The sequence below is a fragment of the Etheostoma spectabile genome, unplaced genomic scaffold, assembly GCF_008692095.1.
Source record: "Etheostoma spectabile isolate EspeVRDwgs_2016 unplaced genomic scaffold, UIUC_Espe_1.0 scaffold00007981, whole genome shotgun sequence".
NCBI classification, from domain to species: Eukaryota; Metazoa; Chordata; class Actinopteri; order Perciformes; family Percidae; genus Etheostoma; species Etheostoma spectabile.
The window spans coordinates 8,809-28,272 of record NW_022603541.1 but is presented as its reverse complement, the minus strand read 5'-3'; the positions used below and the strand labels follow the sequence as shown (position 1 = coordinate 28,272).

The 19,464-nt window shown below is 42.3% G+C and overlaps 1 protein-coding gene across 1 annotated transcript; it reads left to right on the top strand.

The window, feature by feature from the left end:
- Window positions 1–480: 480 nt before the first annotated feature.
- LOC116678740 (uncharacterized) lies at window positions 481–16,580 on the top strand (the record flags this gene model as incomplete). The annotated part of the gene is given in 3 exon segments (XM_032508485.1): window positions 481–3,260; window positions 14,807–14,985; window positions 16,142–16,580. Coding segments are annotated over 3 exon segments (3,398 nt in total), but the record flags the coding sequence as incomplete, so codon positions are not given.
- Window positions 16,581–19,464: the final 2,884 nt, after the last annotated feature.

Here is a 19,464-nt window from a genome sequence, read left to right as displayed (position 1 = left end):
CCATTCAAAGTGTTTGTAGGACTTTCTATCGAAGGAAGCCGATCTTGCTTGTGATTATTGCGTCAATACAAGCTCTTAAGAGTATGGAAAAAGAGAAAACAAGGCAGCCGCAAAGTCAAACATTCAAGCAAAAACACTGTCTACAAACAAAACACAGAGCAACATCTCATGCGTCTTCTGCAAAAGAACAGGACACGTCCTCGCTAAAGCAGGAAGTTTGTGAAAGGACAGTTCAAGATCGTGTTAAATTTGTGCAAGCAGAAAAACTTTGCTTGGATGTTTGGAGGACTGGATACTCAAAAAAGTGTGATACCAAGGCACATGTGAAATATGTCAGAAGAGACATCCAAATGTTTTGCACGATGACAAATTCAAGCAAAGTCACCCTCCCAAGTAGAGACGACAAACTCAAAGGATGGAACAGTTGCTAAGAAATAGCTGCAAACAGCAAACTACCAACAGAGTTGTACAAGAAGGCTGACACACAAACGTCCCCAATTGTACCAGTCTGGGTTTCATCCGTTAAACAGCCGGATCAAGAAGTTCTAGTCTACGCGCTCTTAGACACGCAGAGCGATACAACCTTCATCCTAGACGAAGTGGCCCATGAGCTCAACACAAACAAGGAAAGTGTCAGCTTGCGTCTGTCCACGATGTCTTCAAGGTCAACAGTCATACCATGCCATAAACTGACAAGTCTACAAGTGAGAGGATACAACTTAGAGAAAAGGATTCCGCTGCCACCACTTTTTACACGAGAGTTTATTCCTGCAGACAGATCGCATATTCCAACCACTGAAACAGCTCTAAAATTGCCTCATCTGAAGCAATTAGCGGACAAGATTCCACCACCACTGGACTGTGAAGTAGGTCTGCTGATAGGCTATAATTGTCATCAAGCCCTTCTTCCAAGAGAGATTCTGTGTGGTGAAGAAAATCTTCCATACGCACAGAGAACCGATCTCGGCTGGAGCATTGTCGGCTGTTTGAATCCAGCAAGTGACTACAGCGACGCAATAGGATTCAGTCACAGAATCATAGTGCGACAAGTGACACCTGCCGTGCAACCATCCGTGGAGCTGAAGAAAGAAGTACACTTTGTCTGCAAAACTCAAGTCAAAGAGATCAACTCAACAGACATAATCAAGGTCCTTGAATCTGACTTCACAGATCACACTACAGATGATAACCCAGTTTCTCAGGAAGACCTTCTCTTCTTGCTTAAGGCGAAAGAAGGCATAAGGCAGAAGGAAGACGGCCATTATGAGCTCCCGCTTCCTTTCAAGACTGACAAACCAAATCTACCAGACAATAAACAATGTGCAGTTCATAGGCTCATCTCATTAGGGCGACGACTGAGGAAAAATAAGCAGTACTATGAGGATTATGTCAGTTTCATGAACGACATTATAACTCGAGGAGATGCGGAGAAGGTCCCACAACCCGATCTCAAAAACCAACCAGCATGGTACATTCCACACCACGGAGTTTACCACCCCCACAAACCAGGGAAGATTTGTGTGGTTTTTGACTGTTCTGCACGCTACCAAGAAACTTCCCTAAACGATCATCTCTTGACCGGGCCAGACTTGACTAACACATTGGTCGGAGTGTTATGTCGATTTAGAAAGGGTCCAGTTGCCATAATGTGTGACGTTGAGAAGATGTTTCACCAGTTTCACGTTGCAAAGGAACATCAAGACTACCTACGGTTTCTCTGGTGGGACAAAGGTGATCTGGACTCCAATCCGTCAGTGTACAGAATGAGAGTGCACCTGTTTGGGGCAGCGTCTTCCCCTGGCTGTTCCAACTTCGGACTTAAGCATCTGGCATCGCAGGGTCGTGGAAGATTCAGCGAAGAGTCCATTAAGTTCATCCAGAGAAGCTTTTACGTCGATGATGGCCTAATAAGTGTATGGTCATCTGCCGAAGCCATGCACCTGGTGGAGGAGTCAAGAGCCTTATGCAGAACAGGAAACCTCCGGCTACACAAGTTTGTGTCAAATGACAAAGAAGTCATTGCTGCAATACCACTTCCAGAACGTGCCCAAGCCAAAGATCTAGACATGGCACTAGGAGATCTTCACATTGAGCGAGCACTCGGAGTTCAGTGGTGCGTTGAAGCTGATGAATTCCAATTTAGGGTCGTAGTCAAAGAAAATCCACTGACAAGGAGAGGGGTTCTCGCTACTGTCGCCTCAGTCTATGATCCGTTGGGGTTTGTGGCTCCTTTCATACTAGTCGGCAAACAGATCCTTCAAACGTTATGCAGAGACAAAGTAGGCTGGGACGAAGATCTCCCAGAGCACATTTTTCCACGATGGGAGTCATGGCTCAAGGATTTGCCTCACCTCGCAGCTCTAAAGATTCCAAGAAGCTACATTCCATCCAGCTTTGGCAAGGTTAAGCAATATGAGCTGCACAACTTTTCAGATGCAAGTCTCAATGGATATGGTGCATGCTCATATCTTCGAGCCATAAGTGAAACAGGACAAATTAGTTGTTCACTCGTTGTGGGGAAGGCAAGAGTAGCCCCTACCAAGCAAACAACTATCCCAAGACTTGAATTGTCGTCAGCTGTGACTTCGGTCCGAAATGGTGACCTCGCCAAAAGGGAGCTTGAGATTGAAAACCTGCAAGAGTGTTACTGGACAGACTCAAAGGTGGTCCTCGGCTATGTGAACAACGACGCCAAGAGATTTCACACTTTTGTAGCAAACCGGATCCAACGTATAAAATCAAGCACAAATCCTGAACAATGGCGACATGTCAGTTCTGAAAATAACCCAGCCGACAGCGCCTCAAGAGGACTGAGTGCAGTTCAGCTGAAAGAGTCTAACTGGCTGAAAGGACCCAATTTTCTTTGGCAGCCAAGTCTTCCACGTGAAAGGCAAATGGTGGGAGAAGTAGAAGCAACTGACCCCGAGCTTCGCAAAACCCATGTCCACACAGTCAGGACGGAAGAAGTAAAGTCAATAGCAAACCACTTCAATAAGTTCTCCGACTGGTCAAGAGCAGTGAGAGCTGTCGCCAGGCTCCAGAGATTTGTCAGAGAATTTAAGGGACTTCAGTCAAGAACAAATGAAGCAACCAGTCTTGAAGAAAGAAAAGAAGCGGAAATCTTCATTATCAGGCTGGTGCAAGAAGAAAACTTTGCCAAAGACCTTCACAAAATCAAATCTCAGAAAGTATCCACCCTGAACAAACGCAACAAGTTGCACCAATTAAATGCCTTCTTGGACAGGAAAAATGTCCTCAGGGTGGGAGGACGACTATCCCAATCAGCCTTGCATCATGACGTAAAACATCCCGCAATACTTCCGAAAAAATCACATGTGTCAGCACTGCTTGTCAAACATCATCACGAGCGTGTTTGTCACCAAGGAAGAGGCATGACTATGAACGAGTTGCGTGCAAACGGAATATGGATCTTGGGATGTGGAAATGTAGTCTCCTCACACATTTATAAGTGTGTGCAATGTAGGAGATACAGAAGAACTACAGAAGTTCAACAAATGGCAGACCTGCCAGAAGAGAGAACAGAGACATCACCCCCTTTACTTACTGTGGTCTTGACTGTTTCGGCCCCTTCATTGTAAAGGAAGGAAGAAAGGAATTAAAACGATATGGATTGTTGTTTACCTGCTTATGTTCTAGAGCAGTACATATTGAGACACTGGATGACTTGACAACAGACGCCTTTATAAACGCACTTCGAACACTTGTGGCTATCAGAGGTCCTGTACGCCAATTGAGATGTGATCAGGGAACAAATTTCGTGGGTGCCAAGAGAGTGTTTTCTGAGTTGCTTAAGGAGATGGATCAAGAACGTCAACGAGCAATCGGTTGTGAATTTGTGATGAACGTCCCCTCAGCAAGTCATATGGGTGGAGTGTGGGAGCGACAAATTCGAACAATTCGAAGCATTCTGACTACCATGCTCGACAAGTCTGCAAGCAGACTTGACACCACAACTCTAAGGACATTCCTTTACGAAACAATGGCCATTATAAATAGCAGGCCACTAAGTGTTGAACATCTTAACGATCCTTCCGGTCCAGAACCTCTCACTCCCAACCACATACTAACCATGAAATCATCAATCATCCTCCCCCGCCTGGACAGTTTAGCAAAGAAGACCTATATCTATGTAAAAGGTGGAAAAGAGTGCAGTTCCTAGCCAATGAATTCTGGCGAAGATGGAAACAGGAATACCTGCTAAACCTACAACAACGCCAGAAATGGCAAAGAACATCACGAAACTCACAAGTAGATGACATTGTGATTCTACAAGATGACAGCTCACCAAGAAACGAGTGGAAGCTTGCCAGGGTTGTGGAAACTTACCCCAGTGCAGACGGCTTGGTGCGAAAGTTAAAGCTGCTTATCAGTGACATACATTTGAAAAGGGAAAACCACACACTAGATCAGTTTACCTTGAAAGACCTATCCACAAGGTAGTTACCTTACTAGAGGCTAACTAAAGTCACATACATATAGTCACATGTATTCAGACTGAAACATTTTTGATTATTTTCATAATTTTTGAAGAGGAAATCCCACATTTTAAGTTAATGAGTGATTTGGTGGGAGTGTAAGTGCTGTTGAAACATGTGACGTTTTATAATGCATTATTAATGCACAACTCATAGTAAATTTAATTTATGTTTATGGTTTCATGCACTTAATATATAAGAAATGTCTTTAATGTAAAGGTACTGTAGAGGTAATAGTAATAGATTTGGTCTATTGTGTGTTTTGTTTACTCGGAACTTAAGTGTAGTTGTGGTTTCCGCTAAGACGGAATTTGTTGATGGACCTAGCAAAGTTTAGCGTTAGCGCATGTTACACTGCTCGGAAAAGTTAAGTTTGAGTTACACCGGTTAAGGCGAACTATAAGGCACTTTGAGGACTTACAGAACTCTTTTCAGGACAAGCAGCCAACGAGGTATTTTGTCTTACATGTGCACTTCTATATTTGCTGCAAGCGCAATTTGTACCTTTTGTTTAACTATGTAATGTTTAATTTATTTTACGTGCTTACTATGTTCATTCATATAGTTCTCACGGCGTGAAGTGGATGCATTGCCCAAAGAAAGGAAAGAAGCAAGCAATAAACGCCCGTTCAAAAGAACCAACCTGTGTCTGTGTTGTCGTGAAGAGAGCTACAAAATACTTTGTTACTATTTGTTTTGTGGGGATTTTTTACTTTCTCCAGGTAGCTTTGCATAAAAAATGGTTGTCATTCTCAAGGCTACTTTTATACTTTAAGTAAATTTCCAAGCCTGTACTTTGTTACTTTTACTTGAGTAGAAAAGTTCAATCAGTACTTCCACTTGTACCAGAGGATTTTTTAACACAAGTATCTGTACTTCTACTTGCCATTTCTGGTCAGTTCCTATGGCCCAGTGTAAATGCAAATGAAAAAAACGGTTTTGGTGGAGAGTAGTTGAAGTAGATCAATAGTAGAAGTTTAGAAGTGGACTGTTCCTATAACGTTCTTGTAACTACTTGGTCAGAAAGAGGCTATTGAGCTCAACAGTCCCACCCCTCTCAAAAGAGACCTTGGGTTCCAGAAGTAAACTTTCCATTCATTTCTACCATTTAAGTCTGGAAAAATCAGTATATAAAGAGTTTTAGACCATGCCTTTGGCTAACCAGCAACGACTTGACTCACAAGCATACAACATATAATTTCAATTGAAAAAACGAACCAAAAATTCAGAAAAAGGTCAAAGGTACATGACTGTGTACATATCTTCATTATGAGCGAATTAACTACTCCTCCCATAAACCATCGCACACCACTTAATAAAGTAAAGCTAATTCTGCTAACCGCTATGAACTTATTTTGGTAGAACAAGAAAGCATAAGGTAACAGACATCCGGTCAAAAAGAGTGTCATCCCGCGGAATTTACCCGGAATCCCGGAAGTGGAACGTCGTGGATATAGACCCCAGGGGCCTCATTTATAAAACCTGTTACGCGAGAAGAAGTTGCGTTAAGCAGAGTGAAATTTGTGATTGCAACATTCCTCGTACAAGTCGGGATTTATAAAGAATTTCCATTTGTAAAAATGTGCCCAGTTTTCCGCAACATTTTGACCATGCGTGTGATGGTGCATAACGCTCCCAAGGCTTTGTAGACTGCGTTTTTGTGAGCTCCGATGGTAACACGAAACATCACATGAATATATGTATGTGAAAGGAGAATATATGTATGTGAGAGTGAAAATATATGTATGTGAAATGAGAATGTATGTATGTGAGAGTACAACAATGTATAATGTCTCATACGGCCCCTCATAGCAGAGCGCACAGCCTGCATCCACAACACCTGGGCCTCTTAACCCTTGTGTGTTATTCATATTTTTGTTACACAGCCAATGTTCCCGGGTCTGGTGGACCCACCACATTATCAGGCTTTTAAATCATTACAGACATAACAATTTATGTAAAAATACTTAACAGATGTTTACTTTAGCTCAAATACCAATGTTCTCATTTGTGATTCATATTTGCGATTTACCCCTGTGAGATCACATTTATGATCAGATGATCATTTTTGTTTTTTGTGAGAAAACAAAGAAAAAACTTATAAAAAAAGGAGAAAAAAAATGTAAAGAAGATTTTTGATCATTATTGGTGCTTATTTCTTAGAACTTAATCAGGTGAAAGTGCTTGAAATGTAACAATTTTGGTGGTGGTAAAATAACAGGTGCAAAAAGACAACGTTCCCACACAGGGAACACTCTAACATGCACACATACTGTACAGACGCACAGAAACACACAGCGAGACACACACCCGGGGCAGGTGTGGCTCAGTGGTAGAGCGGTTGCCTGCCAATCGGAAGGTTGGTGGTTCGATCCCTGCCCCTGCAGTCATTGTCGAAGTGTCCTTGGGAGACACTGACACTGCCACAAGACACTGAACCCTGAGTTGCCCCCGGTGCTGCGCATCGGAGTGTGAATGTGTGTGAATGTTTATCTGATGAGCAGGTGGCACCTTGTACGGCAGCCACAGTGTGTGAATGGTGAATGTTTCCTGTAGATGTAAAAGTGCTTTGAGCAGTTGTTAAGACTGGAAAAGCGCTATATAAATACAGCACATTTACACACACAGCAGGCGTAGTTAGGAGGAGGATACAGCTAAGTTTCATAGCATCTACAATTATTACACTCGGGTCCAGTAGACCCAAACACCTCATATGTAATAGTTATGTGTAAGTGGAGGCTGTAACGTGTGCAGTCATTGGAAATAAGTCATGTTTCATGATCTTCACAGAAAATGAGCCAAGGCTAATGAGTTTGAGTTAGAAGAAATTATAAATGGAATAATTTTTCTTTAAGCAAACATTAAAAAACAGGTCCTACAGACCCGAACACACAAGGAATTGTGTAATTGTGTAAAAATTAATTACCCTGATGAAGCCAATATGACTCCAATCCACTACCGGTAATTGGACTTAATTTAAATATTGGGACAATAAATAAATAGCCCTACAGTTCCTGTGTCTACATGGCCTGTGTATTGCAACCAATAAACAGCATGGCAGATTTGGCATTGCAAAGACCCAGCTGGAACCTAATTGGAGAAGTTGTGGTTATGTGGTACGTGTCATAACTATAAGGCTACCAGGACACCCAAAGACACTGCAAATCCAGCCCCACACATACAAGATGAAGACAAAGAATTCTCAACGTGCTCCTGTTCATCCCAGCACCAAAAGAATAGCAACCAGTATCCTGCTTTTTCTCCAGAAACGCATCAATCAAATACAGGAACGGGGTGTTTTAAACATGACCTTGTAAAAACCAATATTTAGCCATTAATGGTTTTGATAACATAATGGCAAAAAAGTATCACCAACACATTTCTCAGTTTCCCATCGCTTTTCCAGCTAGCATGTTTACATTTCATTAACTTGTCGCATGCTAATCGGATGTCAAGAGTGATTGTCCCTGGAACGGAGACGGTTTAAATTTTAATGACTTCATTTAAATGTTGCATGTCAGAGCAGAGGGTTCCCTGAACTTGAGCAGTAGGTAGTGTCAAGAGAAACAGCTTAATCGCACAGGCTTGCTGCCACACACCGGCTCCCTGGCATACAAAACACTTCAGTGCTACAATAACAAACTGCTGCCTAAATTCACAAAAACAGCCCGCCGTCCTAGTTTACACAGAACAGTGTTGGATTTTCTGGCTTACATCACAGTTAAATAAACCATAAACACATGCTAGAGTGCGTGTAAATGCCATGTTTTTGGAAGTTGTCTTATCAAGCGGCTGTGGGCTGATATGATGTGCTGTCTTTGTTCCATTGTACAGATGAAAGCTCTGCGGACCGCTTCTTAAATAAACATGTATTACCATGTTCTGGCTCTGCTGTTCGCTTTCCCTCTACTCTCCTGCTGCTAACTCCTCCCATGGTCTTCCACCCTCCCCTCACACTGCTGTGCCGACCCGGCGCCACACTGGCTGTTAACACAGCACAAACAAATTGAAAAGAAAAAATAATTCCAGCTCTAAAGCTTTAAATCCCAGAACTAGATAAGCTGTTTTTATCTGAAGTACAGTGTTTGTCCTTCATGAAAATTCATCGGCCCCACAAGAGACAAAGGCAACACTATAGGTGAACTAAGCCGAGATAAACACTCTAATTGGGATGAAAATTGACGCCATTCATTATGGATGTCTGTCTTCAAAGGCAGCGAGAGCCACTGAAATGTTGAAAGGAAATTGTCTAGCAGCATTGCTAGTTTGCTTTGAACAAGTGAGAATACATCGATTAAACTCCACCAGCACAAGACGGTTATGCAGATTACATTTGTTGTCTGACTAAAAAAGCGCTGGTCTCATGCTGATGGCCCCTCGTGACAAGAGAACAGAAGAGAAAGAGGATTAATCAACTAATTCTATCTCTCTTGCTCTCTGTTGTGGCTCTAATTATCAACTTGATAATGTGCTTATTCAGGTGATATGGAAAATTCTCATTATTGTGGCTATAATACAGATAAGACCCCTGTCTCGAACATAAAGTATAAAGTTATCCATTCCAAGTCAAAGTCTGCTTTTTTAATCACTTAGCAGTCAGTTAGGGTCGAGGAGGGCAGTTCTCTTCTCTCTTTGTCTAATCATCTTGTTCAGAATAACACCTTAGTGATAATTCACTTGAGCGACACCTAGACTTGAGTTCATTGCACTGCTGTTAAAAAACAAACCCTGCTTGGTTCAATGTAGTCTATATCCACAATATTCCACATCCGGGTTTGCTCCGGACCCCGGAAATCCACCCGATGCCCCACTTTTCAGCTGGATGTTGATTACGTTACTTTCTGCTTACTTCGAGTTGTAATTTTAAACTTCGGTGGATTTATGAGGATTTTGGTTCCCTGATCCTCAGATCTCTGCAGGGTAAATCCAGACAGCTAGCTGGACTATCTGTCCAACCTGAGTTTTCTGTTGCACGACTAAAACAACTTTTGAACGTACAGATACTCCACCAAAACAGGTTCCTTCCCAAGGTTGTTTTTGAAGCGGCTCCGTGCAGAGCTAAGCACTGCCCAACTCAATTTTGATTGGTTTAAAGAAATGCCAATAAACCAGTGCACTGTGTAGACTAGCCAGCGCCACTGACTAGTCCACACAGCATGTGGAAGAAGGTCTGGCGATGTGAGACTAGGTTCAGTGTAAACAAAGCTCTAGCAGAGAAGTTGTTTTGCAGCTTTATGGGTTGAATTGCTTACCACACTGACTGATAAAGAGCACCTGAGACGATATGAGGTCCTGTGTTAAATTTAATTAGAGACTCATCAACATTGTCTGTTGCTCTCAGTTAAATTGGCGTCATTAGCTCGGAATTGTCTTCATTATCCAATAGGTCAAAGCTTTTATAGTGAACAAGCTTCCACTTGGATTGCATCTAGTCTCCCTTTGGCAGACCATCCACACGGTGCAGAGTGGAGGAGGATCTGGATGGTCCACATAGCATTCCGGGATGGGAGAAAAACGTGCTCTGGTTCATTGGCATTTCTCACAAACGTCATGGGTGGTGCTAAGCTCCGGAGCCGCTGCAAAATAGCCTCGGGAAGGAACTTGTTTTGGTGGAACATGTGTACGTTCAAGGTTCAAGGTAACTTTATTATCCCCAAGGGGCAATTTGAATTACAGCCAGCAGTAACAATATCTTATCAAACCACATCAATAAACACAACCCCAGTACAGCATAATTTAAATTGAATTTACAGAGTATTATTAACAATGGTGATAACCGCCGGGATGAATGACCTTTTTAGTCTGTTTGTTCTGCATCGTGGCAGACTATATCTGCGCCCGGATGGCAGCAGCATAAATTCATCCCACAAAGGATGACTAGGATCAGCCAGGATGGCTCTCGCCTTCTTCAATGATCTGGCCTTATACAGGTCGTGTAGGTCATTTAAGGGTGTGCCAACAATATGCTGCACACCTTCACAATACCTTGCATGCGGTTCAAAAGATGTTTTAGTCATGCAACAGAAAACTCCGATTGGACAGTGGGCCGTGCACAACACAAGCGCATAAATGCTGTTTATTGGCTAAGGTTGAGTAAAATTTCATGGTAATCAGAGGTAGAGTTGGGAGGGTGTTCGAAAGCACGCATTGGCAACGATAATAAGCGAGTCAGTCAACGAGAGACAGGTAAGGCGAGCCCAAATGAAGGTAAATAAATATCAAAAGTTCTAAAACATCTATTGTGTTATTTGTACTGATCCACCCTATAAACATTATAGCAACATATATGGCATTTGATTGGAGGCTAGTCTCACTTTGTCCCACAGCAACATTAAAATAATTTAGATGTGTGTGCATTGTTTCTGTTAATAATGTATTAAGTCCATTCTTCTTTTTTGTCCATTTAATTATCGTATTCAGATTTACCATAAATAATTGAACATGTATGCACATGTATTTTAAGTTCCGTTGAAGAGGAGTGGAGGTGGGGTCACATTTGAGCATTTCAAAATTTACTTGACAGTAACGCTATAGTTACTTTCTGAAGTAACTAGTTAATTATTTGTTACTGAGTAACTAATTTAGTTTTTGGAAGAAGTAGTAACAGTAAGTATTTACATTTAAAAGTTGACTTAAGTTGAGTTAAAACTTGACAAACACTGGAAGTCACTAAAAAAAGCTTTCCATGTTGTTTTCAACAGGAAAAGAACACCATCCAGAAAGCTTAATGAAAGAAAATGAAAAGCACCGGCTCTAAAATGCTCAGTAATTACATTGGACGTTAATAAATGCAACAGCCTTATTTGTGAGCAGTTTGCTTCTGCTGATGTTCTCTAACCCATTAAAGTGAAGGGGGGGGCGTTGAACACTGCTTTAATGCCCCCGTTATCACTTTTGTGATGAAGCTTCTCTACCTTTTTCTACTCAAGCTAACACTTGTTCGGTTTTGCAGCACCGTGCCACAATCCAATGTGCTAGCTAATCAAACCACACTACTCCTCGCCCACTGACTCATACCAGACGACACGGAACTGACACGGACTAACATTAGCACGTCTTATCAGCATTTGTAATTTCATGACCTGATGGGAGAAAAACAAATGCAGCAGGTTTCCAATATCTCTGGCCAATCAATTTTTTTGTTGATCTCAAGTCTAAATATCTAAATCTGAGTTTGACCCTTTTTCCAGAAGAGTAAACATATCATAAATGCAGGCCACTGTTGATACGCTAGTACATAATTCACAGTGACAGCTGACAACACTGGGCTACGAAATCTGTGCTGGCTTTCAGACTCCCAGAATCAGTCAACAACCAAGCCCCATCAAATGGAACTGCAACATAATTTGCTCCAATACCGATCTCAACAGTGCCCGTCTGTGACTTTGTAAAAATTAAAGTGGAATGCAGTGCGAACATACGTACGTTTACACATGTGAGTAAACCATGGTCACCTACGAGTTGCAACAGATACAGGTATGTGTTTTTTGCCCTTGATTTCTGTTTCTTGGCAAGTCAATACCCCAGGCGTCATAGAAATGTATTGCCGTCAAGTCACGTGGAATATAGTACTGTAATCTATAATATATTCACAAAGTTTTGAATAGATTACATATCTCCAGAATTTGCCAGAACCCTTCTGGAAATGGCTCATATTATCTGAGCTCAATGAAGATGAATCGGGAGTATTTTTTAATAAGTTGTTGCAGAATCATCAGTGTGTCAAATACACTGCATTATTCTGATGTAACGATTCCTATGAAACCCTGTGATGCACAGTTCTCAGCAGAGTAGCTATGTTGAATTAGTGTGTCCAAAAGAGAGAAAATAGCATCTCCAGTCTGACAGTTTGTGTGTTTACTGTGGTAATGTTTTGCGTTTCGCTGCAAACAGGCAAACTCACAGCACCAATCAACAAAATGACTCACTGTTTTAAGAGCTTTTCAAATTAATGCTGGCAGCAGCCTCTGCCTGTGTGATTAACCCGACCACTTTTGGCAACTTCTTGGCAACTGTCACCTATTACTATTGCCAAAGAAGTTGTCACAAACTTAAGTGATAAATGTGCTGAAATTCCACACAGATTACTGGGCATATTGGTGGGTTTGCTGTAATTTGTTGTTGATTGTTCACAACGCTGTGAAGAATTACATCTACTTTCCAGAACAAATATGAGATCACATCTTCACGAGAAAACAGATAAGCTTGATTGCTTCTGCATTTCGGCCTCTTCGCCTATCAGCGCTGAAGGAGCATTTGGAGTCCTCCAGTGCTTCCGAGAAGTGTTGCCGTAGCAACAGGCTGTAGTAGGTGAGGCCCTGTGTGCATTCAGTATCAGGTGAATTGAGATAACCAGAGAAAAGTGAATGAGCCATCCCAACCACTGTGTCCAATTTAGCTCGGTTCATTTGCTGAGAAAATGTATGAAAGGAAGGTGAAGTTATGATGAGTTGATTTAATAATACAATATTTTACAGCATAAGATTTAAAAAAAACAAACCCCATTCAGCTGTGATGGTGGACTACAAACATTTGGCAGGTGAGCTAAACTGAACCTGGTAATGTAGCTGCTGGTTGGTGGTCTTGTCACCATCTTATTACACGCTGATTTGCCCGTTGAGAGGCAGAATATGGATATCAGACCATTAGGTGTTTAGGGTGACACGCTCCTTTCAGAATCTTCCGGATGCAAACCATATTTTTTTTATGACATGGGTGCCATACATTCATTTCTCTCTAAGGGAGCCTTCAGTCACAATGAGCAACACCTAAGTGTGGTAAGCATTTGCTGGACTGTATATGGTGTGACCCTTAGGTGCATATTGTATGTGTATTTATTAATTCACAGTTAGGGTGGAGAGCGCTGCTCCTTCCCACCAGGATTCATTATTTTCTGTTCCGAACTCCTGCTGGTTATGTTAATGTATCATGAATTTCCATAACAAAATAGGCATCAAGGTAGGCAGGAAAATCACTTCAACACAGCATGCAATTTAAATGTGCCATTTCGCAACCAATCATTCAGCGATGAAGACACGCTAGTCATCTCATGGCAAGGGGCAGATAAAGGACGACATGTAGGGATATTTTCCATGTTCCCAGCCCTTCACTATTAATAAGTTGAATAAACACATATAACATTATCTTCCTCAATATGACTCATTAAAACCAGATTTTCAGTTATGTTTCCTGAGAAAACCGTTCAGAGTGCACAACATTGGTTAGTTTATTTTCATGACGCATACCTGTGTGAACTCCATTAATAAATATGATTCATTTAGCATCATTGTCAAACTGCCTGTGCCCGGCTGAGAGGTGCTGACAATTCAAATGAGCTGATAAAGCTGATTAAAATGACACCAAACACCACTCTTTAGGCTTTCCTGTCACAGAACGCCACATCTTCTCTGTGAGATGCAACTCACTAAACACTTCATACTGCAATATACAGGGAGATTTTCTCATTCACTGTTAATTGGCTTATTTATTCCTGTGCTCAGTGAAGAAAAAAAGATAGCAGAGATTAAGCAAACTTGGCAAACAAAGTTTTGGAACATGTCTGAGGCGAGCTGTCTGGATTGGAACAGACACCGGCATTAATGGAGAGAGGCTCGAGCGTCTGTAGACAGTCAATGCCACCCGTCCCTCTTGTCTCCAGGCTAAACGCCTCTTGTCACAGCTGACAACTTCTGCAATTGATTAAGTCAGTCTTGTTGACAGGAAGATACAAGGTCACAATTATGATGAATGTTCTGTTCTTTTGATATTATGGGGACTTCGTGAAATGTTTTTTTTTTAATTATGTTATGTGGAGCCTATAATAATTAGATTGGGTCAGTCAGCAGTCGATAATAATGTTGTTCTGAGTAAACTCAAAAATTCATTCCTGCGAGCTTCACTTGGATAAATTTAAAACACGTCACCGAAGATTGCCAGAACCTTTCTCACTGGCTGTAGCAAAAGGAATGAAAATTCAATATCTGTGGTCGAATCAGTTTATTCATCACACCATTCCACCGTGCACCTATCAGTTCACCAATCTATTAATGTAGCCTGTCAGATGTGAGCTTAGGTCCTTCTCACCTTCGGTGTCTGCCCGCCTCAATATCTCCCATCTCTCCAGCTCTTCACGGTTCAATCCTCTCTGCTCTAATACATATGACCCATCCTTTCAGGAGCCAATTCAGAAGCTAACCACCACATTCCGGACTTCTATCGGGCGCTGATAACGTGAGGTTTGACCATCTGTCAGCGCTGTGACTGTTGGCTATAAACTTCACGCTCTGTCTTTTTATTCATCTGTTTCTCAGAAGAGATGCAGCCAGCGCCTGAGAAACACGGGCGGAATCAGAGAGGAGAGAGAAATCAATTACTGCCTTTGCCTCTGCCTAAAACAAGCCATGTCGGAGACCTTCTACAAAAGGAGGACAAGAGGGGCCGGTGGCCCCTCAGACTCCCAAACCTCAGGAGACGGGGTGGAGAGCATCCTGTCACGAGCTTTGACACGCAGCCATCACTGCCAACAGTGCAAAATAGGCCCCTGTCACACCTCAAAATGGAATCCAGCCATTTCATGTGCAATCAGGCCTACATCAGTGATTGATGGCTGCATAGTGGAATAAGAGGGAAGACAGCAGAGAAGTAGCTAAGGCAGAAAAGTGAAACCATTTTGAGTGGTTAACTTCCAAAGCCCACGCTATTTGGAATCCCTAAAAGTACAATGGTGAATCAAAACTTTGTGATTGAAACAAGTATTCTAGGAAGCATGCTGACACAGGAAAAATGAAAATGGTTGTGTGTTATGTGTCTTTCTCATCATATGTTAAACAATTGAAAGTACAATACTTTTACCTTGATAGAAGATTATATGTCACGTTTATGTGTCACAACAATAGCCTATTTCTCTTTCTGATGGCCAATTATTTAGTTTTGTCTCAGCGTGAATGAAATATCGTCAAACATCAAGAGCAAGGTTTGACATTTATCAGCAAGTTAGTGCTTTTTCATGCAATACAGAAATTCTTGTGTGATTCTTGGTTTTGCCGTATGTAAAACCTTATGTTCAGGGTATGCCTCTCTTAGGTCCCTGAACTGCAGATTAGGCAGTCAAAATAACCTAAAAGCCATTAGAAAGTGAAAACAACTTCAACAACAACCTTCCTTGCTGAAACTCAATAAATGACATTGGTCTGTCACTTTTTACTGAAAGACTCTTCCATATCATATTCGCATGAGCGATAGTGAATGCAAAGTAATGAATTTAAAGCCAGAATGCAAAACTGTTTCAGTAATACAAGAAATCCATGTTGAAAAAGTGAATACCAATATTCCACAGTTACTAGCCAGCCATGATTGATTCAGACATTTGAATGATACCTAATTCCTCCGGCTACCTTCTACCTCTATAAAGCCAGAATGTGTTTTGAGGGAGTGAGAAATAAGCAGAGCCAGCTTCACTATAGTCCAGCCACTGAGATATGAACTCAATAACACACTGCTTTATTTTCTCCAGCCATTTGGTCCAAACCAGCTGGTGAGGCCAGAGACAAACACAGCATCTGGCAGGGGAGATTGTGGACCCTTCATCACAGCGTGCCTTGGTATGTGTAGATGCAATAGCATGGATGTGCGTGCGTGGTCTGCAGAGAGGAGACGTGTCACAAATCGCTGCTTCCATCCACGCGCCAGGGACAGTGTGCCCATCAGCTTGGCATGATTATGGCCATGAGAGAGGCTCTGATTGTGGGATGCTGGAGCGTGAAGCCACAGGAGGGGAACATAGTGGGACGTGGCTGGGCCAGAGAGGAGGGATGGAAGAATGGATGGGAAGCCCAGCTGGCGGCTGCTTCTAATTGGGCTGAGCAGGTTTTCATGGCTGACCAGACCCATATGCAGTGCGGATCTAAAGAGAGAGAGGGCCACAAGCAAAGTAGCAGGGCAGGCCAAGCTGTAGGGGTGGAAGAGGGGGGTGTTAAACGGGCGAGAGGCTGGTCACACTCCAGCAGTCCCAGAGTCTTTTTTGTGACAGGGGGCAGAAAGGGCCAGCTGTCATCCCCTGACAGGAACATGCACACCCCTCCATGTGTACTGATAACACGGGCTCAGGGAACACACAAAAACAAAAGCATAACAAAAAAAATCCACTTATGAAACAATTATTTTAATCAAGGCTTACGGCACTGAACTGAATTGGCAAAAAAAAAGAAACACAGCTTGACAGACAGAAAAGGACCTGATGAGAAAAACCAGGGGGTATGGGTGTATTGAATTATTCCCTCCAGATATTTACTGCATGCCATTAGAAACAATTAGAAGTGATTACAATGGAGGTGAACTGACAAGGGGAGTGTGGATTCCCCCACCACCACCCCAGCCACCCCCCACTATGGCTGTTAGATGGGGGTGTTAGTGCGTGTCGTGCTCAGTGGGTGAATCGATTCACTTCACACTCTCTGCAGCATTAATTAATGATCTGTGCTCTGTATTGTACAGTGACTGGCTGTCACGCTATACTTTCTTTCTTAACTTCACTCCATCCCCTAACTCTCCTTAGGCCTCTCGTTTCCTCTCATACGTAGCCTGGCTTTTCATTTTTACAAAGACATAACACAGCAACACGGATGCACTTAAACATAAACGCTGACACAAACAATAAATGTACCAATAAGGATTATAATATTGAAACAGAATATATGTTTGCCTGGAACATAAATTCTTGGGGCGCCATTCATAGCCCTTTGTTTTTATTTATTCATTCCCTTTACAACCGAGCAGATGTCTGGAGGGCAGACCACAATTCTGTTTATGAGAAAAGAGAGAGGGACAAGAGAAAAGGTAGGAAGTCAAACTTGATGTACAACCCATGGCTCACTGCTGCCCCCTACTGTGTGAACAACAGTACTCTACAGACAATGCACTACACAGATGCCCTCGCAGAGTACTGTCAGTAGGCAAACTGTTTTTTTCAAAAATAAATAAAAACTTTCTTAAGTTAAGATCTCAAATGGATTTCTCCATGCGTAAATGTGTCAACACTTTATGTGTGTATGTACAAAATATGACACATTCTCCGAAAGAGTAACGTAGTTTTCGGATTTGTCATGTTTGTTCTGTTGCTTTGACATTTTCATTAGGAGTTTTAAAATGTCAATAAAGCCCTGAATAATCTATACTGTAACAAGGTTTGATAAGTGAAACACAGTATTACGTTATAGCCATGCCCACTCACACTGACATATATCCGTGTAGGCAGGGAGCGAGAGTGATTGGAGGGACTGCAGGAGTCTCCAGGGGGCTGAGAGAGACAGTAAACTAAGCCATGAGAAAAATCAGATCACCTTGAATTTGCATAAACAGCCTTCAAATGGCTGCGCAGAGGGTGTAAGTGTTAGCCATCCAAGCCTGAATAACTCCCAGCCGCGGATTAGTATGGGTTCACCCAGGTCATTTAACACTTAAGACAGTCTCCAGGGAGCCTATTCATGTTGGACAAATTGTTTTGCCTTTACGGCAGCTCTGCTCTGCACAGGGGTGTTAGTGGAGTTCTGACGAGTAATTTGCCGCCTGTAGTGAGGGACACTTTGCACCCTGTTTCTTCCGTTCAAAAACCACGGACATATGAAAAAAATACTAAATGGCAACAGGAGCAACACCAGCACCAATTACATGGAAATAGTCTCCGTCTGGGTTAAGGTGCTGAGCATGGGCCACAGACACGGGGAATAATGAGCAAATTCACTCCTTGTTTCATTCTTTTTGCTTAAAGCAGAACAGGCATCTCCGAGCACTCGGATGAAATCTGGAACACAGAACTTTGTGCATGGAAGCTATAAAAACTTTGCAAAGTTGGACATAGATTGTCAAGTTATAAAGGGAATCAGAAGGTTATCAAGAAACCTCTGTGTGTGTGTGTGTGTGTGTGTGTGTGTGTGTGTGTGTGTGTGTGTGTGTGTGTGTGTTTGAGTTCTAGAAAAATTTGCTTTTATTGGCTAGGACTCAGTTGAGTCTGGCTTTGCAACACTGAAGAAGAGAGCAGGGACAGACACATCCCTCCAACATCTTGCCAATGATACAGCTATTTACACACATGAAAGACATCTGAGAGGCCAAAGAGAAGCTCAAAGAACAATCAGACGTGTTATTCTACTTCTCTGCTTTCCAGTGGCTCCCATAGGGCTTCAAAGTATTTTTTGGTCTCATTTGAATCAGGTGAGCCAGCACCACGTCTGGTCCAAAGCAGTGATTATTATCCTTGCAGAAAAGCAATTGAAACTAAATGCATCCCCAACTGAATACGGTATGACTGTAAACTTGATTTGTTGCTAAGTAATTGTGCATTTCCCATGCAATTTATAACACAGCGATGCCTCCAGTAACACTTAACTTCTGCAGCTTGATTAATGGCTCCATGCTGGAAGCCTGGAGGAGGTGTGGAGATGGGGCTCAACATCGCCAGCATCAGCAGTCTGGACTCACTCCTCCTGTCACCACTCTTGCCCGCTTCCCATAAAAGTAAAATGCAGCAGGTTTGGAAAACAGCCCTGTCCTGTTTGTCAGAGGGCTCGCCGTAAATGTCGTGTTTGTCAGGCCCCAGAGGAGAAAGCTGTGCTGATAGCACCCATCACCTATGTGGCACTTCATCGGCTGGTGCAAGCCAAATGTAACACGAAGGATTGTTTCTGAGAGTGCTAATTTGTTGCACTGCAAGGTGATAAACTTCAATGAGTTTGAGTTCTTTCAGTCCTACTGCACAAATGATTGTGCTATATTAGCAATGATTTGATAGGGTTGTTGATCAATAGCAATTATGAGTGATTGCTTTGGGCTTTGCAATTGCAGGCTTTCTTCAGTCACTTCAGTCTGATTTGATTCCGTTTTGTTGTGTGCTTTGGTACAATATTTCCAACTAATTCACCTGCTCAGCGATGGAGGACGGTGATACAGTACATCAGCATTATAAGGCTTGCCA